General features: G+C 39.4%; 1 protein-coding gene across 1 annotated transcript in view; it reads left to right on the top strand.

The window, feature by feature from the left end:
* C5 (complement C5) overlaps window positions 1-21,022 on the top strand; it is a 79,684-nt gene extending 58,662 nt beyond the window's left edge. Inside the window, exons 30-41 of the mRNA XM_026513879.4 lie at window positions 1,073-1,225; window positions 3,734-3,796; window positions 4,896-4,977; window positions 5,503-5,560; window positions 10,040-10,142; window positions 10,532-10,606; window positions 10,717-10,822; window positions 11,652-11,735; window positions 12,831-12,920; window positions 15,365-15,448; window positions 19,744-19,882; window positions 20,483-21,022. Of these exons, the coding sequence (XP_026369664.1) occupies window positions 1,073-1,225; window positions 3,734-3,796; window positions 4,896-4,977; window positions 5,503-5,560; window positions 10,040-10,142; window positions 10,532-10,606; window positions 10,717-10,822; window positions 11,652-11,735; window positions 12,831-12,920; window positions 15,365-15,448; window positions 19,744-19,882; window positions 20,483-20,621 (1,176 nt within the window). The 3' untranslated portion in view covers window positions 20,622-21,022. The remainder of the gene's footprint in view (window positions 1-1,072; window positions 1,226-3,733; window positions 3,797-4,895; window positions 4,978-5,502; window positions 5,561-10,039; window positions 10,143-10,531; window positions 10,607-10,716; window positions 10,823-11,651; window positions 11,736-12,830; window positions 12,921-15,364; window positions 15,449-19,743; window positions 19,883-20,482) is intronic.
* The last annotated feature ends 428 nt before the right edge of the window (window positions 21,023-21,450 follow it).

Below are 21,450 nucleotides of genomic sequence, written 5' to 3'. Positions count from 1 at the left end.
GCTTCCTTTATGATTCTTAATCATCATGAAGGGCTAGCCTGGTTATCAGCAATTCCATCACATCATGTATAATGCCCATGTGGACAAAAGTACTGATATTCCCTCCCCCCAAAATAAATAAAAAGTGAGAGAAATACTGATTGTTATAGTTTATCTAGCTACCAACGTAAACTCATTTATGTATGTATATTCTATGTTAGAACTATTCAGTAGTTGAAGAATATACATCTGCACTCAGAAGTTTAGCTCAAATATTGGCATCTTCTCTGTTCCTTGGATGTTTGGATGATGACAGAATGTGTTTGTATATGTTTACAAAATCTAGAGTTAGAGGGGTCCTTCAGGATTACTTTAGTGATTATCTAATCTGGGGAGGCAAATGGGTTTCGTCTTGGAGATGGGTATAGGCTCAGCAAGGAAGAGTGTCCCATTGATGAGCACATCATGGACACAGGCAAACGGGGTAGCCACATATTTGACATCTCTGAACTAGTCAATTTTCCAATTTTATAGATGAGGAAGATGAGACCTAGAAAAATAAAGTTCATCCATTTATTCCTTCAACAAATAAATACTTGTTCAATAGCTACCATGTGTACCTACTAAATGTAATGGATGCCAAGAAAGACTTCCTCCAGACATCTTGCATTACGGTGGGCAGAAGGAGAAAATTAAAACAGAATTATGGGGAGGGAGAGCTTATTTATGGCCTCACTGTGGAGTTATTTAAGGTGAGACTTAAGGATAAAAAGGAGAGAGTCAAGCAAGGAGTTGGAGGCATTCTGCAAAGAGTGACCTGCCTGAGGTCACGCATCGGGATGCTGGATGCATGGAGAACTTGGCCCTGAGGCCACACTTCCTTCCTCTCCCTGCCGACAGGAGCATCCTCACTGGGGAGGGAGAGACCTTCCTCTCACCCCCACCTGGGGGCCCTTCTCCAATTTCATTCAGTCAGCTGGAGTTTCAGTGCTGGTTAACGCATCCCCACCCTCTCATAAGAAAGGGTATTTGTAAACACAGGGAATATATAAATGAGCTAAACCTCTTTTTGTGCCTTGCTGATTGTCGGTAGGATACAATTAATGCCATCGAGGGCCTGACAGAATATTCACTCATGATTAAACAACTCCACTTGGACATGGATATCAATGTTTCTTATAAGCGTAAAGGTGACTTACACCATTACAAGATGACAGAGAAGAATTTCCTTGGGAGGCCAATAGAGGTAAATGAAGGACTTTTGATAATATTTTATAACTGGATGAGACCTTTGAAATCATGTGTTCCATGCCTATTTTACAAATATATCTACTTACTACTAAAAAATACACTGAGTACCTACTATGTCCTGAGCAGGGGTACCTGCTATGTCCTGGGCACTGGGGATTCAAAAGCAAAGTATATGAAGAAACTGTATGCTTGGGGATACCATTGTTTTAACAGACAGTGAAAAATAAAAGCCTCAACAGGGACATGGAAGGACAGAGCAGGGCCTCCTCACCCAAGGTGAGAGGTAGGAATTTGTCAAATGCATCTAGGTGTGCAGGTTAAATCTGGAAGAATCAGAATGACTTAGCCAGGTGAAAAAAAGAACATTCCAGACAGAGAGAACAGTATGCACAAAGATGCAGTGGTAGAGTGAGAGAAAACACACTTGGGCCTCCATCAGTGGTTCCATCTGGCCCTGTTACACATGTAACTGTGGCCTCACTGGAATTGGCCTTTAGGTCCTCTGACAGCTTACCCCGTGTACCCTGCTGGATTTTTTTTTTTTTTCTTTTTAGTGGGCTCCACGCCCAGGGCAGAGCGCAACATAGGGCTTGAAGGCTTGAACTCACAGCCCTGAGCTCAAGACCTGAGCTGAGATCAAAAGTCAGACGCTTAACCAACTGAGCCACCCAGGCCCCCCTGGATTTTTTTTTTTTTTTAATGAAAGCCTTGATGGCCTATGAAAATTTCCCAAAGAAAAGGACACATTGGAAAAACAAGTTTCTGTGTCAGTTAGAGTAGCTGCCAGTAAACAGCTGCTAAGATACATTTTTCTAATTACCACATTTTAGATGCTTTTAAGTCATATTTAAATATACAAATAAGTGGAAATAGTTTTTAACTGTCTATATCCTCTACAAATCCATGTTTGGGAAAAGTAAATAGCATGAGAAACAAAATTAAATGTAAAAATTGCCAACTATTGGTCCATAGTAAAAAAAAAAAAGATAGGTATGGATATGTAGATAGAGATATAGACATATTCCAACACTTAAAAATCCATAGATTTCAAATAAAACTCCAAACTCCTTTAAAAACCATATGATCTGGCAACAAGGTGCTGGCAGCAGCAAGCATTCTTCAATCTGTCACAGTTCCCGCCAGTCATATGACATGTGTGTATGCACTTTGTCCGTACTTACTTTGGGCTTGGGCCTCCGCAGGCACGTGTGCTTGTGCCCCCTGGGTTGGTAATGTGTCTCCTTTCTCTGGGAGCCTGTAGAGTTCACCAGAGATTCACATTCTGAGCCAATGGTCTAAGCTCTCATGAGGAGCTCTTGACCTGAATAGCGCCGTAGGCCCACCAGAGATAGCTGGAGTTAATTCTTCTCTGCAGGGGTAATGCTGTAAGGAGCCCCTTGCCATTTTTAAATAATTTAAACCTCAACCCATGATATTGTCTTTGTATAAAACCCACGCTAGTAGTAGCGAGTTTGGAATTCTCTATGCCAGCATTTCCTGAAACGTGTTACATAAAAAAGGTTTGGTGGTCAAGTAAGTGTAGGAAACCGTAACTTAAATGAAGTTAAACAAATTCTTTCATAAAGGATACCCCGTCTTTAATACGTATGTGACTAAGTGTGGTGACTCCAGGGAAGAATGGGAAATGGAGGGACATGGGGACAGGGGCAGGGTAACAGTGTTCATTTCCCAAACTTATATGTCATTTATGTTCATAGAACCCATTCCTCATGCAGCATCTTGATGCACTGGCTTTTCAATAAATGTTGCTATATTCCATCAGGGAGAACAAGAAAGTTGACCTTTTTATGTATATTTACTAAAATTTAGAGGAAGGGCTGATGACTTTTCATGCACACCAAATCCCTTTTGCTCTACTGTGCTAAGTAAGGGAAGGGCAGGCTGCAGACTTGGAGAGAAAGCAAAGGACCAACTCTGAGCCTCTCTCACAAAATAATCTTTCCCATGCTTTCCACTTATCAGGGGCCATTTGTATAATAGAGTTCCTCTGGAGAGGAGAATTCCTTAACCCAGTTCGTACCTTCACTTTCCTTCTAGAAGGATGGGAAGAAGACCATCAGTACCTAAGGATTTGGCAGGGTTTGGGTGGGGTGTCAAGGGCTTTGGCCAGAGACCAGTGGGAAGTGGAGGAGACAAGCCATCACGAGGCGCTGAACGGATTTACTCAGTTGGCAAAAGGAGATGAAGATCCAGTTTTAACATAACCATATATAAATGAAAATGTAACCAAAAATGACTTCTGATATGTTGGTTTCACTGGCTTACTTAGGAGATCTCAGACATCGTATTTACATGTAGAAGGGAAAGGGGAATTTCCAGCACTTTTTGTGTCTGTGTGCATAGGATTTTCACTGTCTTATCCATTTAATCTCACAAAAGCTCTGAGAGGAAGCTGGCAGGTGTCCACCCACTCTTTTCATTGTTCTGTCCTCCCTCCCTGTTGAATAAGAAAAGAAAGCATGGCTTCTCATCCCCTTTCCAGGTGCCTCTCAATGATGACCTCGTGGTCAGTACTGGATACAGCAATGGCTTGGCCACAGTGCATGTAAGTATTTCATTAAACGCCAATTTCAATGATGTGTCTGCTTGTACTCGGTAACATAAAAGAAAATTAGGGATTTTGCCGCAAAATTACAGAAGTCTAGGCTTGGGTAACCATGACTAAAGTAGGATTCATTTATTTAATTCTTTTTAGCTATCTTGGTAGTTGTCCTCACAATTGCTTTTTGCAAATGGTTATGTTAATCTTTGTAGGCATATAGTCTTTGTATTTGTGGAAATTATATACATAATTATAGATACATAATTTTATGGTTCTATATGTATAACATGTACATACGATGCATGTGTGTGGACACACACACGTATATGTCCATGTTTTCTATGGTTAGTAACATAGTCACACCTTGTTTATCCAGCATCTTTGCAGATTGATGTACATATGTAAGGGCTTAAGTTTCTTCTATTTTAGCTATAGACTGCATGCACATACATAGCTTAGAAAAACTTATTAACTGCCAAATGGCTGAAATAAGAAATTACATATTCTAAGCATAATTTAACATTCTGATGATTTTAATTATGCTCTTATCTTTAGCACATTTATTCCTTCAAAGACTTTATAAGATTGCAAGGTTGGGTTGGTGGGGAGATGGATTGTCCACTTCTCTGTCACTTCTAGTTGCTGTCAATATACCTACCTCTGGTAGCACCCCTGCCCTTCCATGCATACCTAAAATTTGTTGTTTACCAAGGGTGGCGTGGCAGCTGGGAGAAAACCATACATCCTAGCCTTGTAGTGTTATGCATAAAATTAGAGTGTACAGGTTCAAGGGTGAGAGGCTTAGGAACGTTCCTATATGATGAAGGGCTCAGATTTGACTGCATGGAACTTGGGAAGATTCTGCCTGGCTAGATGTCATTGTTTTTTTTTTTTTCCTACTTAGTCTTCTCAGCTATGTTTCAAATTTTTGGGTTTTCCTGAAAGTCCAGCTATTGTGAAATGAGTCTTCACTGCACCCAATTTGCACTGGATTATGGAAATGATACTCCAAGCATCCCATTTGCAGCAACAGTACTGCCATTATGCCTTTCCCACTGTCCTGTTTTAAATAGAATATTCTTGCTCACTCGTCCTGATGTAGGTAACAACTGTGGTTCAAAAAACCAGCACTTCTGAGGAAATTTGCAGCTTTCATTTGAAAATTGAAACCCAAGACATAGAAGGTAAAACAACGTAATTTACACTGTAATTTTTACCTTCTTTTTCAACCCGTGGTCTTCACTTCCCTCTTCTGGTGGGTTGGTTCTCCCCCTCACTCCAAAAGCAAGTCCCCATGCACACTGTAGTCCTCTTCTAACCATGGCCCTGGGGTCAGTGTGTATGCTCTTTTCTGCCCTGAGAGCTTCCAGGTGTGGCTCAAAGACCTATCCCTATAGGCAACTTTCTAGCTACCAGTGAATCCAGGCATCAGCTCTTTCTCCCTGCAACCTTCCCCAAACATGCTACCTTAAATAACTCCTTCCTTAAATTATAAGTTCTTTGAGAGCAGAGAACTGTTATAATTTTTGGTATTGTCGGTAGCCATGAATTTCCCTTAAAATCACTAGAAGTGTCAACTTCCAAATCATAAATCATTTTTAAGTGTGTTCAGAAAACTTTTCATTAATTATTCTGTTCTAACAGGTGCAAAACAGCTAAAAATGGTTCACTGTTGTTTTTGTTTGCTGTTTGTTTGTCATGTGTGCTAGCTTCCAGCTACAGAGGCTATGGCGACTCGGATTACAAGCGCATCGTAGCATGTGCCAGGTGAGCCTGTTTCCACAAAGGGGAGCGCAGACTTTAAGGTCTGAGTTGTGCCATTGTATTATCCCTTTATATCTTTTTGAATTTTAAGAGGGCTGGAAGATGCAAAATTGTGCGCTTTTTAAAATGCAGGACATAATGGGTGTTCTTAGATAGCTACTGACTCTATAAAACCACTTTGTTTTTGCTCATAAATAGTTTTCCCTCCCACTTTTGGCCTTCTTCTAATTCAAACACTATAATATTTTTTCTATCTGCCAGAAAGGTAGAGAGGAGATAGAAGTATTAGGAAAAGAAAAAGCAAAGGATTTTCTTACAAGCAACTCCTACTCTCCTACTTAGAAAAATCACATTCACCCAGCAAAATCCCTAGCCATTATCAGCCAGTAGTTCTCAACTCAGGCTGCACATGGTAGTCAGCTGGAGAGCTTTTAGAACTATCCAAAACTCTGACCTCACCCCTAGAGGTTATTCTGATGGTAGACTTGAGAACCACTGGTGCTGAACCCTCTGCAGACTAACTTCAGAGGCCTAAATTGGTCACTGTGGCAGTTTCCTATTGCTGCTAGGCAACAATTTATCAGAAACTTAATGGTGAAAAAGCCCAAATTGATTCTCTTATAATTCTGGAGGCCAAAAGTCCTAAAATCAATGGGCTGCATTCCTCCTAGAGGCACTAGGGGAGAATCCACTTCCTTGCCTTTTCCAGATGCTATAGGCTACCAGCATTCTTTGGCTTGTGGCCCCTTCCTCCATGTGCAGAGCACACAGCACACATCTTCCAGTCTTCTCTGACTCTGACCCCTTTCCATCATCATATCTCCTCTGACTCTCCTGCTTCCTTTCCTTATAAAGACCCTATTGATTATATTGGGCCCACCCAGATAATCCAGGATAATCTCTTTATTGCAAGATCCTTCATTTAATCACAGCTGCAAGTCCCTTATTCGCAGGTTCAGGGGATTAGGACATGGACATTTTGGGGGGCCATTATTCTGTTTACCATAGCCACCATCCTAAAATGCTTATAAAAGAGTAGATTTGGGGGGGCATCTGGGTGGCTCAGTCAGTTAAGCATCTGCCTTCAGCTCAGGTCATGATCCCAGAGTCCTGGGATCAAGCCCCACATTGGGCTCCCTGCTCAGTGAGGAGTCTGCTTCTCCCTCTGCCCCTCACCCCCTCCACTCCCCTCCCTCCCTCTTCCTTCTCCCTCTGTCCCTTCCCCTCTCCCTGCTCATACTCTCCCTCTCTCTCTCAAATAAATAAAGTCTTTTTTAAAAAGGCATAGGTTTTTGAAATTATGTACACATACCTTAGTGATCACACAGAGTGAATCATTTAGTGGTGAAGCCATGATTAGAACACAGGCTTCTTCCCTCTTCCTTTCATTACCCCTCAGTACCTCCCGTTGGGCTGTTTCCTTAACTTCGTATTCTCAGCAACTGATTTCTGTGGTTGGTATTCTGCTGATTTTACGTATAATCACACATGTGTCAAAGCACTTAGAAATTCCATAGAGTTGTATAACAGATTAGAGTGGAAAAGGATTTGGGGGATGATACAGTGATCCCCAAAGTTGACCCACAAAGAAGTGAAGTGACCTGCTGAGTTCTCACAGAGTTGGTGGCAGAGGCAGGGCCTCAAGCCCCAGACCCTGATACTCAGTCCTGGATCTAAACCACCTCCTTCAGTCAGTATAACCCGAGACCACCGACCTCAAGGAACAGTACACTGCTTCTCACCATCTCCTTCTCAGCCATTTCCCATCCTTGTCCAGTCTCTCTCTTTTCAAGGATTCCCTCACTGGCCAGCCTGCTCACAATACCTCCTGTCCTTGGCCAGTTCTGTTTCCTCTCAAATACCCTTCCTCATTCCCTCACGTCTTCCTGCTAAGGTTACACTTTCCCATCCTCCTAACTGCCATTTCTGCTCTTGGGTACCTCTCTTCTGGGGGAGGAGGCATGATCACAGTTGTGTTTAATTTCCTAACACTGGTCACAGGGAGGTGTGAGCAGACTTGTCGAAGGCAGGGCCAGAATCACTGTACGGGACCCTACAGTGGGCACAAAGGAGGGCTCTGATGGTGCAGTGGGACACCTGTGGGGTAGCCTCTGCCATCCATGAAGTACTCAAGTGACCTGTGGCAAATCGGGTTGCTTCCCTGGGCCTCTTCTGTAATGCAGGGATACTAAACTATCTGATCTCCAAGTGTCTTCCAGTTCTTATGTCCCACAACTCTGCTATACATAAAAAGGCTTTTATCAAAAACTCATTCATTTGAATTCATTGACAGGAGGCCTCATTCCAGATTGCTAATATACAAAAAAAAGCAAATAGAGATGTAATATTGAATTTTCTATTTTTTTTTTTTACAAATTGGGAACAGAATGTTCAAAAGAGCCAGGTGGAATATGCTTTGGCTCTGTGAAGCTGAAGTTAGGTTGGATAAAGTCCAAAAGTAACTGTGTAGTACTTATTCATGTGAAAACATCTTTGCCTTCCAATATTCTCTCTCCTGATAAAAAAAATGCCAGCATACAGTTTCTGTATTCAGAGGGTCTCTTTCCTGTATTTAGCTTTTTACAACCTCTCTGTTGTAGCCATAAGAAAAGAAAAAAGGATTTCATTTCTCTCCTTCTCTCTGAACAAAATGCCTTTGGGGGAGATTGCTGTCTTTGGCAGCAGGCAAAGGGCTTCTTGAAAGGAAGGTTTCTGTTCCATGGTTGAAACAGTCACCATGGCAACCAGTCATCAAGGCTCCAGCGACTTTTCATAGACATTCTCCACTCAGGAGGCCCTTTTCCATTCTGTTGACAGAGTATTTGCATCTGTGAGCAAGAGTTCTCTGCTTCTGGTGATACAACCCATCCAATAAGGGAGATGTCCAGGTGTCATTTTACAGTTCCACATTGTCTTATAGTCTGTTGTTAATTGTTAATTTGGTGAAGAATGGGGTTAAATTTTTGTAAATCAGAGATTTTATAATATCTTTCATTACTACAGTAAATATTACATACAAAACATCTAATCGAGTCTGCCCCTATAAGGTGTGATTGGGGAAAAGAGATCCCCTGCCAACTCACTAACTCACATAAAACCTCCCATTTCACTAATACTCATTCCTTCAGGTGATATCAGTTTATCTTCCCCCTATGAAGCTGTCTCCCCAGTTTCTTCCTTTAATCTCGACGGATATTCCAGGTTCCGCTCTCAAGTGTCTAGCTACCTCTCAGCATCTTGAGGTGAAGCTGGAACCTGAAATTCAAGCTTTGCAGAACCACCCTCGCTCTGCCCCTATCCCCGGTCTTCAGTCCCTGACCTGCCGACTTGCCCCTTTTAAATCTTCTAATTCTGATTAATGGTAGCACCAACCTCTGCCACCCAAAACGAAGCCTTGGAATTATAAAGGTAAACTTGAAACACAAGTTTATACTTCTTCACAGTGTATTTTACAAACAAGAAAATTAGCTCCAGAGAGGGAAAACGATTCATAGAATTCTCTTAGCAGAATTAGGGTAAAACCCAAGTTTCCTGATCCCCCAGTTCAGTGGGGTTTTTTTTCTCTCTCTTATCAGAAAAATGAAAAAAACACCAAATCTGCCTTTTTACCCCCTTTGCCTTTTTCCTTAGCTTCCTCCTAAGCACAATTCCTAGACAGAGGATAGTCCTTAAAACATTTTTTAAAAAATAAATATCTATTGTGAAAATTTTAGAAAATATAGAGAAGCATGGAAAAGAAATAGATAATCACTTATAATCTCACCATCCAGAGAAAGTAGCTGCTAACATTTTAGGGTATTTCCTTCCAGCCTTTTCCTGAACATGCTTATTGAGCCTCTTTCGAATATAGAACAAATTTTCTTTTTCAAGTATGCTCCATTAGAAAAAGAACTGGAATGAGAATCAAGAGATTTATGCAGCTCTGGGTAAACTAGTCATGTGACCTTGAACAAGTACCTTACTCTCATCCTCAGTTACCTTGACTAGATAATTAAAAGCTTGGATTGAATGACCTCTATGGTCTTTTCCAGTTCCATTTTTAAAGGTGGTCCATTTAAAGTATCAGTCAAGGGGAACCTGGGTGGCGCAGTCAGTTAAGCATCTGACTCCTGGTTTCAGCTTAGGTCATGGTCTCAGGGTCATGATCTCAGGGTCATGACCTTAGGGTTGTGAGATTGAGCCCCACGTTGGGCTCCGCAATTAGTGCAGAGTCTGCTTGGGGTTCTCTCACTCTCTCTCCCTCTGCCCTTCCTACTCATGCTCACTCTCTCAATAAAGCATTGGCCAAGTGAGCAATGAGTTAGAACAGATTACTCACAGATCTCTTGCAATGCTAAAATTTAGAGATTGCAATGCATGTATTATAGAGAGGCAAGTAATGGAGACCCAAATTAAAAATTAAAGCCTACTAAGAAATAAAGCTTTTTCTCAAAGAATCTTGTCCACTTATTTATTCCATTTCCTCTCTCTCATTTATTTTAGCTATAAGCCCAGCAAAGAAGAATCATCATCTGGGTCTTCCCATGCAGTGATGGATATCTCTTTGCCTACCGGAATCAGTGCAAACCCAGAAGATTTAAGAGTTGTAAATGTTCTCTTTTACATATTGTTATGGATGCTTGGTTTTCTTTACTGTATTGTTTTACAGATAAAGCTATTTCCTTTCATTTTAATATATCACTTTCATAGAATCACCTAGAATATTCTTTCCAAACCAATAATCTACCCAAGTTTTAATTTTTCAAAGTAAAGTGGGAGCATATACTCGCACGGTCTGAACAAAATGTGAATGCATATGATTACATATTCAGACTATTTCAAGAGGAGGAGCTGCTCTTCAACTTTTTTGAATAGTGGATTGCATCCCCATGTCTAACATCCCAATATTGGGTGAATGCATTTAAACAAAAAGATGAATTTTTTTTAAAAAAAAGATCATGAAATTAAATCCAAGCTTTCTCTTTCCTCTCTTAGCTTGTGGAAGGGGTAGATCAGCTACTAACTGATTACCAAATCAAAGATGGACATATTATTATGCAACTGAACTCAGTAAGTTCCACCTCCCACCAGTCCCCATTTCCAATCACTATTCAAAATTTACAGGCTAAAATGCTGAATCTCTTCTCTCCCATAATTTCCTCAAACCTTGAATCTGTCAGATTCCTTCCGATGAGTTCCTTTGTGTTCGATTCCGGATATTTGAACTTTTTCAAGTTGGGTTTCTGAGTCCTGCTACTTTCATGGTATATGAATACCACAGACCAGGTAATCAACTCTACTCTAAAATTTCTTCAGAGGACTACTTTGCCTTCATTACATTATTCATTACATCTCTCCTTTTTGGAGAAGCTCACATACCACCCCCCATTTCTTTAATCCTCCCAGAATCAACTTTTCCATCTATATTCGCATCACATTTTGCAGTGCTGTCACATTGCATTGTAATTATTTGTTTGCGTGTCATTCTCACCAAACCCAGACAGAATGTTTTCATTCTTGTGCCCCTAGTATCTAACACAGTATTCGGTATATAACCTGTATCGATAAATGTTGAATCAATGACCCCACATTCGATCACTCAGCTTTTTCTGGGAACACTAAGTGATCAGAGAGCTCTTTGGTTCACAGGACAGACAACTCCACTTTAGGCAGTTCTACTTGTTTAAGAAAATTCTTAAAATAAACCAAACTCTCACACCCATTCATTCTAGTTTTATCTCCCAAAATCACATGGAACATACTTGGCCCCTCTTCCCCTATTCTTCTCCAACATAAACAATTACAGCTCTTTCAGTAGACTCTCGTGTAACATAATTTATTTCCTCTCATTCATGGAAGCATCAAATATTTTAATTCTAAGAAATAAATATTGAACAGTAAAATTTCAAGCACAGAAAGGGAAATCATTTTGAAGGAGGGTAGAGGGACCCATGCCAAGAGAGGCAATTCACAGTTTAACCTCCCTGCACCTAAGTTACAAAAAGAAATTTTGGAATAAGTCATCTCCAAGGCCCCATGGAAGAGACTTACTGATCCATAAACGTGTTGTGTGTTAATCAAGCCGCCTCTCCTAACTATGCTTTCATTGCCACAGATAAGCGATGCACCATGTTTTATAACCCATCCGATACCAAACTTCAGAAAGTCTGTGAAGGAGTAACGTGCAAATGTGTAGAAGGTAAACTTCATGTAACATGTTCAGGCCAAATGCCTGTTTAGAGCAGCCACTCATAATCCAGGGCTAATCTGGCAGAAGCTGTTTGACAAACTGTCATTTCTCAGAAGTAGACAGCTTAGCTGATTGAAAGCTGATTCCTTGAATACTGTAAAGCTACTTCTCGACAACTTCTGAACGCCCTGATGGTTTCTACTGTAAGAAAAGGAAAAACACCAGCTAGACGATTATTGATATCAGAGGGATAACAGGATGTGAAATTCTTACTTTTCACCTGGTCTTTTTAATGTAATAGGACCACAGCTTAAGAGAACAGAGGCTCAGGACTGAGGCACTAGCTCTATTCTTTTTCCTTTTCCTTAACACTTAGTGACATCTCTGTTTATTGTCCAGTTCCCTTCAGTCTTCTATAAATCCAAGACAGTGTTCTTCGTCAAGGAAAAGATCCAGAACTCAACAATAATCAACAACTGACTCCATGAGGGTCTGGGTTGATTTGGGGTTTGTTTTGTTTTTCAAAAGCCTTAATACCTATACATTTCTTTTTTTATTATTATTATGTTAGTCACCATATAGTACATCCTTAGTTTTTGATGTAGTGTTCCATGATTCATTGTTTGTGTATAACACACAGTGCTCCATGCAATACGTGCCCTCCTTAATACACATTACTGGGCTAACCAATCCCCCCAACCCCTCCCCCTGAAACCCTCAGATTGTTTCTTCTTAGGTACTTATTATACCTAATATAATATAGTTTTTTTTATAGTTGTAAATCAGTCCAGTTATCATTTTGGTTCCTTCGAGGGACTTTTAATTACACTTAAAATGGGAAATTTTCCTCCTTTCTTTAAGGAAAGTATATAGATTTCTAAAGAACTGAATGTGGAGTGACTACCCATTCTAAGCCTCATGTCCAAGTTTGTTTGTTTTGTTTTGTTTTTGCTTTATATAATGTTTCACTTTATGGAAGAGGAGAAAATGGTATTTGTAAGATGATACTGGATTGTCGGGACTTAGGAAAACTGTGTTTACTGCCAAAGGGAGTGTCTGCCTCTTTATGTTAACCTAACTTTTACCATTTTTCACAAAATTCAGCTGACTGTGGACAAATGCAGACAGAATTGGATCTGACAATCTCTGCAGATACCAGAAAAGAAACAGCATGTAAACCAGACATTGCCTATGGTAAGTTCAAAGTTTCTATATAGAATTCCATTAAACATAAAATTTTATGAGTACATGAGCAGTGAGAGAGATAAACAACTTTTCATAGTGACCATTTGGATACTACATTCCATATGTTCCCTTGAAGGAAAATGCTGTCAATTTTCAGCATTACCATGCAAAATTATTTATCCTTCAGCAAAGAAATGTGACTTCATTGAAAACGACAGGAGTGAATGTACACACTTAGCCAAGACACTTTGCTCCAATAGATCCCATTGAATCGAACATACTGAACTAAAATATATTCAAAGAGAACTTTTGAGAAGCCACAAAGGTATAAGATTTCACTATTCTTCCAGTCAGTTGAGCAGACGCAGAGACAAAGGTGGTTTCGGGGCTTAGAATTTTTTCAAACTCCCTTTAAAGACAAGGTAAAAATATCAATACTAAGGCATTTTAAATATACGCGAATTGCAATCTTCCACTTCAAAAGGAGCATCTCCTTCTGGTTGTCCAGAGCTCAGAGCCATATCAAATGCCCAAGTACAATTGTAGTCATCTTAAGTTCAGAGAATTAGCTCCTCTGTTTTCTTTTTTTCCTTGTGTGTGTGTGTGTGTGTGTGTGTGTAAGTTCCTTTTATATTTATTGAATATTAACCTTTTTTTGTCTTTCTTTTTTTAATTTAAATTCAGTTAGCCAACTTATAGTACATCATTAGTTTCAGATGTAGCGTTCAGTAATTTATCAGTTTCGTAGATGACAGCCAGTGCTTGTCACATCACGTGCCCTCCTTAATGCCCATCACCGTTACCCCACTCCCCCACCCACCTCCCCTCCAGCAACATTCTTTTTTTTTTTTTTTTTCCTAGAGAGTCTCTCATGGTTTTTCTCCCTCTCTGATGATTTCCCTTTCTATTTTCCCTCCCTTCCCCTATGGTCCTCTGCCCTGTTTCTTATGTTCCACATATGAGTGAAACCATATCATAATTGGTTTCTAATGTTTATTTCTGGCTTCTTATTTTTTTTAGAGAGAGAGAGAGAAAGAGAAAGAGAGCATGTTGTACACTATCTCAAATCTTTTGTGTGTATATGTGAAAGTAGGGTATTATTTATAAATGAAAGGTAAGTACAGTTAATTCAGCACTTTCTGTTTACTGACTGCTTTCATATATGGCCTCTTGTTGGGGTCTCCTAAGACCTCTTTGAGGTAACAGTGGATTATCTGTATTTTGCCAATGAAGAAACTGAGGCTCAGGGAGATTAAATAATATGCAGGAATTAAGTAGTAAAACTAAGATGCATCCTGGTCTCCAGTATTATTTCCATTATATTACACTGATCTCGCTTACTGGAAATACAGCAATCAGAATAAAGTGGGTATGGTTTATAGTCTTTCTTTCCATAGAATTCATCCTGATTTTTTAAAAAATTTTACTTATTCATTTGAGAAAGAGAATGAACAAAAGAGAGAACACGGGTAGGGGTGGGGGGTGGTTGCCAGACAGGCAAGAGGGAGAGGGAGAAGCCGACTTCCCTGCTGAACAGGGAGCCTGATGTGGGGCTCGATCCCAGGGCCCTGAGATCATGACCTGAGCCAAAGGCAGATGCTTAACTGACTAAGCCACCCAGGTGCCCCAATTCAGGACATTTTAAAATCTGTTTTAAGCTACTAATTCACTTGGCCTTTGGTTCTGGCACGATGAGTTCATTCATCTAACTAGCTGGAATCTCAAAAATGGGCAAACCTTTAGGTCATACACTTCAACCCCATCAAAAGCAAAAATGCAAGGATCTTTTCTTAGGCTACATGGAAGGGATAGGTCCCTTCAAGCTGCTCATTCCAAAACTGATCAAGTACAGTAGATTAAAAATCAATGCCTGAATGAAGAGAGGACAGGATAGAGAATGTCTCGTGTCAGATAGCTGCCAATCCCAGCAAAGATGAGTCAGAAGATCGAACCCTATCAAAATCCAAAGATCAGAGCCATTGGAGGTATCCAAGGAATCAAGACAAGGAAACAGGAGGCCCACAGAGCAGGCCTGACCTTTGATAAAGGCCCCTCTGTGGGCATATGGAAAAGGAAGGGACTCTTCCACGTTCCCCATGGGCATGACCCCACTAATCTTAAAAGATCAGAATCTGAACTTTACATCTAACAAAGACATATTTTGTTTGTTAGTGTGCTTCTGTCTTTTAATTTTTTGCTGCTCTTATCCTAATCAGCCTGTTCTGTAACAGTGGCTAGGACTAACGATTCTTTGTAGAATGAATTATTAGTCATGATCAATACAATCAGACTGAGAGTCTTTAGGAAGCTTTTTGGAAGAAATGAGATTTACCTCTGGGTGCCCATAAGAGCTTGCTGTGCTTCATTTCTCATTTGTTTGACAAACTCTGGCTTCTACTGGACATGGCATTAGTGATATTAAACATGAATTCTTATGTTGTTTCTTCTACCAGCTTATAAAGTTCGTATCACATCTATCACTGAAGAAAATGTCTTTATTAAGTACACTGCAACCCTCCTGGATATCTACAAAGCTGGTGAGAATTCATTCATTCATTCTTCCACTCAACAAATATTTAGTACTTACTATGTGCCACTAATGAGACATTATACTGATAGACTAGGCATTATATTAGACACAGAGAATACAACTTGAATAACACAGCCAGAGTTCTTGCCTTCGTAAGGTTTATATTCTATTCAAGGAGACACATTAAAAAAATGAACAAATTAAACAATATAAATCATAAAAAGTACTATATTTGAGACATGTAATCAATTGGGAAACTCCTTCAGTGATAACAGATGGCTTCTTTTGGGGGTGATATTAGGAGTTAGCTATTCTTAAAGGGGTGGAGTGGAGAGGGAACCAAATATGCAAAGGCTCTGAGACAGCAAGTAACCTGACAGCACCAGAGAGGTGAAGAACTCCAATGGGTGATAGAGTCAGGGAGATGCTAGTATGAGATAAAGCTGAGGGGTAGGCAGGAGCTGGGTCATACAGGAATTTATAAGACATGGCAAGAAATTTGGATTTCATTGTAGAAGTCCAAAGGGAAGCTAATAAAAGATTTGAGGTAGGCAAACAAAATGATCTGATTTATGGTTTTAAAAGATCATTCTGGCTTCTTTTATGGGAGGGATCAAGAGTAGAAACAGGGAAACCAGTTAAGAACATCTATGAAGTGCAAAGTTGTGGGTTAGATGCCATGTGAGGATAAATGAGACTGTTAATAACCAATACGATGAAATGAATTCATATGTAAAATAACTTATAAAACATTTTAAAATATGTTCCCTTGTATTCTCTAATTAAACAAAGCTATAAATATTATAAAACTGCTTGTCAAATTATATAAATTGTCACACAAATGATTCATTAAATCATTCTAATAATTCCAAATAAGTTTTTTATTTTTAGAAATTGTCAGTTTTATTTTGCTTGACTCATTACAGGATTGTCCCTGTCTGATCTTTGATTTGACAATAAGGAACTACATCAAACTTTTCTAGTTACAACTTTATTGAATTGGTAGTCTTGACACAATCTATAATCTCAATAAGTAATTTCTCCTAATAGCAACAGTATTGTTCATGGTCCCAAAGTCTCTCTCAGCTTCTGCTAAATTGGTAATAATTGCATTCAAAATATTTCTAGTTCTTCGGACACTGTCTGACATTTTTATGTATTTAGTGTATCTCTATTATCAGCTAAATCATGACAACAATTTATTGAATTTTTGAAATTTGAAAATGTATTGAATATTTAGTTTTCCTAATTTTCTTAGTTTTTATTCACCTTCAATCCTGAGAGTTTTACAAACTTCACAAACAAAGTTTCAGGATTCACAATTTTTTTAAAAAACTTAAAAGTTCATCATATTTTTTACTTTTGCCATTAAAACAAAAACATTTTCATATAATGAGCTTTTCCCTTAAATTGATTTTATTTTGTTTTATATCAAATTTATAATCATTCTTGGTTTTGTTTAAAGCTCTTACTCCACTTTCATAGTTACCTTTATTTTTATACAATTTCATTATTCATTCTCTAACCTGCGAGCTTATTGAAGTTGAAATATATTTTCCTGAACGTCTTAAGATGGTATTGACATAATTGCTAGACTATCATAACCAAATCATCAAAGGCATATCTATCCACTTTCCAAAAATTTGCTCCTATACCACACTATCTATCAAAGTGAACCAATTAGGCTTGATACAATTTCCAAACTGCCTTTGTGATTGTAGCACTACCAGCTGCCTGTCAAAATGCCAATATTTTTCCAATTTTCATTATTGCAATTTTTTTCCTTATTGCAATTTTTAAAGCTTTCCTATTATTACTTACTTCTGCCTAGATATGTGGTAGTAAACACCAGATTTATGAAGACAAATATTTAAAGTGAGTTTTTGCTTGGCTCCTATCTTCGTAGTGTCCAGAGACATTTGATACTTACTTGATAGGTAATTCAGTCGACACCACACTGAACAGCTGGGAACTTCAGGATTTTTGCTGAAACCTGACTCTTCCCTGGCATTCTGTTTGCACCAGTAAGGTGTTCACATAAATATTCCTCATTGACTCCTTTTCTCTTAAACAGTTTGATATGTTGTTCAGTTGTTTCTTCCAGTACCTTGAAATCAACAAAATCTATTAAGCGGTCTTCAAAGTCCTCAATTTTTTATTTTACGTTATTTAAAACATTTTTTATATTAGTTGATTTTCTCTGTAATTATTGAAATTTTATCACCTTATTTATATTTTCCAAAAAGTTGTGTTCTCATTTCAGCAGATGGAAATTTTGCAAGAAGTAGGTCAGTAGATCTAAATTGCAACTTTATGTTTATACTGATTTTCTTCTCTTTTGAAATTCTCAAGTGTTTCAAATATGAAAATGCTTCATCATTTTTAGCTAGAGACGAGTTAGATTCTAATAATACTTTCCAAATGTTTATTTGCTTGATCGATACTCTGATAAAAATGCTTTTCTGGTTTTTATTATTTCAAATGTTTTACCGTATGAAATTGATTTGTGATGTTATTCCATTTTTTTCTCATTAATGATCACAGATTCTTCTTCATCTGAGCCATGATTTTTGTTCTGATGAAAATAGGTGTTTAGCACTCTGATTTTTTCACAGTCTTAACTTTTGAGCACCATTTGCATCCAGCTTGCACATTACAAGGACGAATAAACCATTCCTATTTTTACTGAAATCATCCAGTGCTCTTCATTCTGGACATACAGATTATTTGCCTTATTTTGTACCATTTCTTGCACAGTATCAGAAGACACCCCAGGCTGTTCTGAATGTTGTGCAGTATCAGATGATTCCTAAGCTGTAGTTCTTTATCGATATCATCTCTTCTTTGTTCTCCTGTCCGTTCAGAAGATTCATATTTATGACATTTAAAAGGAAATGTTAAGAAATGTTTGCATACTTTATTATCTCTTCATTCTGGGTGTTCATTTCTTTAATAGATATAAATTTTAAATTTATATAAATATCAGAACATCACACATTTACCCCTTACCCCAGAATTGCTGCACACGAACAATAAAGCCAAACTAAAAACTAAACTATTTAGAACAGAGGGCAACCACGCAGTTCAAGGATAATGATAAACTGGCATTTCCCCTAAAACACAGCGTGCTCAGAGTGAAGATACAAATGGAAAAAAGATCAGTGATTGTGGAAGTTGAGGTTAATTAACTATTCCCTCTTCTGAATATGCTTGAGATTTTCTATAACAAAAGGCCTTTAAAAATAATGATAAGGCCCCAGCAGCCACATTCCTTACCAGGACAGGGGCTGAACTGGTACACAGTGCTGGGAATGCTGCTTAGATATTGCTGCCAGGGGAAGTCATGTCTTAATGGTCACTGGGAGAACATAAGATCAGCTTGAACTGTTGTGTGCACACTGGTTAAATATTATTAACTAAAGTTTACCATATATGCAGTTATTATTAAGTATACGTTCAGAAGTTTTCAGGATTTAATAATTAGGATAACTCTGTGAGTTGAGTAACTGATCATCAGTCCCGAATCTACAGCAATGAGTCAGACCCAGGCCCTGCCTCAAGAAGTTTCCAGCCTAGCTGAAGACAGATACATGGAATGAAACATTGTGATGGAAATTCAAGTATAATGGGAGTAAGGGGGAGACAGAGGGATATTAATGACAAAGGACATCCAGGAGTGTTTACTGGATACCTCAATAATTGAAGATGTGTTTCAAGATGGGTAGAAATGCAACAGGACGACCAGGGAAGGAATGCATTCTAGGTAAGGGAACCTGGTTCTTGATTACTCCTGAGTTCTTTGGGAATCCCAAAGTGATCCTCTTTCAAATCTTCCCAAGTCTTTCACATATCTTGTACTTCTCTATAAAGTCATCTGTTGCCAGCTACAAAAATACTTTTTTATTTTACTATATAATATTTGGGGATTAATGTTGTTCAACCATAGAGAAGTTCTTTTGATTCCTGGTTCTACAGGCATAAGAAGAAGAAGCACTTATATAGTGCTTGCGGTGTTGTAAGCACTTCTCATATATTCACAACAGTTCTACAGGGTGGGTTTTATTGTCATTCCCAATTTTCCACATGAGGGGTCTGAGCCTCATTTGTCCAGGGCCAGACAGCTAGCAAATGGCAGAGAGCCTGATTCCAGAGTCTTAACCGTATGGACATGTCACTCTCCAGTAGCCACTCAATGTAAGGTTATTCTCATTAATAACTAGCCATGACGAACTGGAGTTGTTAAGAGTTTATATTCGTGACATCGTAGCATGAATGTGATCATCTTACTTGTGTGCCTCTCAGGCGAAGCTGTTGCTGAGAAAGACTCTGAAATCACCTTCATTAAAAAGGCCACATGTGCTAACGCTGACCTGGAAAAAGGAAGACAGTATTTAATTATGGGTAAAGAAGCCCTCCAGATAAAATACAACTTCAGTTTCAAGTAAGTCATTTTGGAGTCTCTGATCTTGCCTTCAAAACTAGGTGTCTTTTATTCCTAATTACATGTTCCTTATGTGTCCTGCTGTTAACCAACAAACCATTAGGAGCATAAATGCAATAATGTGAATTTACACTTGATCTTAGCCACAAGGCCAAGACTCAGTGAAACCAGGTGAATTTAAAGCAAAGAACCACTTAAAACCATGAGGGCAGCTGAGCACTCACTAATGGATAAACCGACTGAGGACCTCTGAAGGTGCTCATCCCACCCCCTCTATACCACATCTGCTCCCCTCAATAAGTTCTCAGACTGTTCTGTTTGTAAAGAGAGAAATGTTGAAATATGCATCTTATTATCTCTTTTTAAAAAATAGGTCTTGAAACAGATACTGTTCCTGCCTTTAAACGTGGGAGCCCCAAGCAACTTCCTGAGATTTGGGGGTTTGTGGTCCTTCCCAGGGGAGGCCAGTGCGGCAGAGCCTGGATGACCCCGTGGCCTCCCAGGCCCGAGCAGCCTAAGCAGCCTGGGCTCCGTGGAACTTGGCTCTCCTCTATCTGTGGCCATCACCACAACCACTTCTTTGTCCTTTTTTCTTGGCAGGTACATCTACCCTTTAGATTCCTCGACCTGGATTGAATATTGGCCTACAGACACGACGTGCCCATCATGCTCAGCGTTCTTGGCGAATCTGGATGAGTTTGCTGAAGACATCTTTTTAAATGGCTGTGAAAACCCCTGAAGGGGTTCAACTGTGCACAGTTTTCACTGTGGACTCCTGTTGTTGGAGTGCTTTCCTTTTCTTTCTTTCTTTTTTTATTCACAGCTGGTCTTATTTGGAAAGCTCACTTTACTTAGAATTAGTGGCACTTGCTTTTATTAAAGAACAATTTTAAGAGCTGTAACTTTCTGAAATAACATGGCCTTGGGGGGCATGGAGACAGATACTCATTCCAAGGTTATCGGATACCAGAAGCAATAAAAATTGGAACGCCTCCTAAAACCTGCCGCTCAGGAATGTTTGCTGGGGACGAAAGAATAGCCCCATTGAAATGTGGTATCTTACAATAACATGGCCTTTGCTTGAAAGAAAATACCAAGGAACAGAATACCGATCATTAAAACCTGACTTTGCTTTCAAAATGTGCGAAAAAGCGAAAAAGCCTGTTATTTTATGGTAGAGCCGCTTCAACCACACAGACAGGCGAACTGAAAGGTGGACAGAGGCAGCGACGGAGACCTGAGAAGGCCTAATGTCAGAGCCTTCAGCAAACTGAGAAGGTAGGAACGTCTGTCCTGGCCCCTCCCCTCCCAGTGCCCTCTCCTTACCCTCATGGGGATCCCACTCCTCCCTGCCGCTCCCTCCCAGCACCTAGTCATTCTCCCACCCCCCACCCCCGGGACTTGCTCTTGCCAGGAACTGCTACCCCAGAAGGCAAGGGGCAGTGCAGCAACCTGGGGAAGAGAAACCTAGTGGGAATCGGGAGACCTTTGCTCTGGCCCTAACCAGCTCTCTGAGCCCATTTGAACTTTAGAAAAGAGGATTTGTAATAGGATGTTCATTTTTAAGT

The sequence above is a fragment of the Ursus arctos genome, unplaced genomic scaffold (assembly GCF_023065955.2).
Source record: "Ursus arctos isolate Adak ecotype North America unplaced genomic scaffold, UrsArc2.0 scaffold_18, whole genome shotgun sequence".
Classification (NCBI taxonomy): domain Eukaryota; kingdom Metazoa; phylum Chordata; class Mammalia; order Carnivora; family Ursidae; genus Ursus; species Ursus arctos.
Note: the sequence above shows the minus strand (reverse complement) of the source record. Positions and strands in the feature narration are given on the sequence as shown.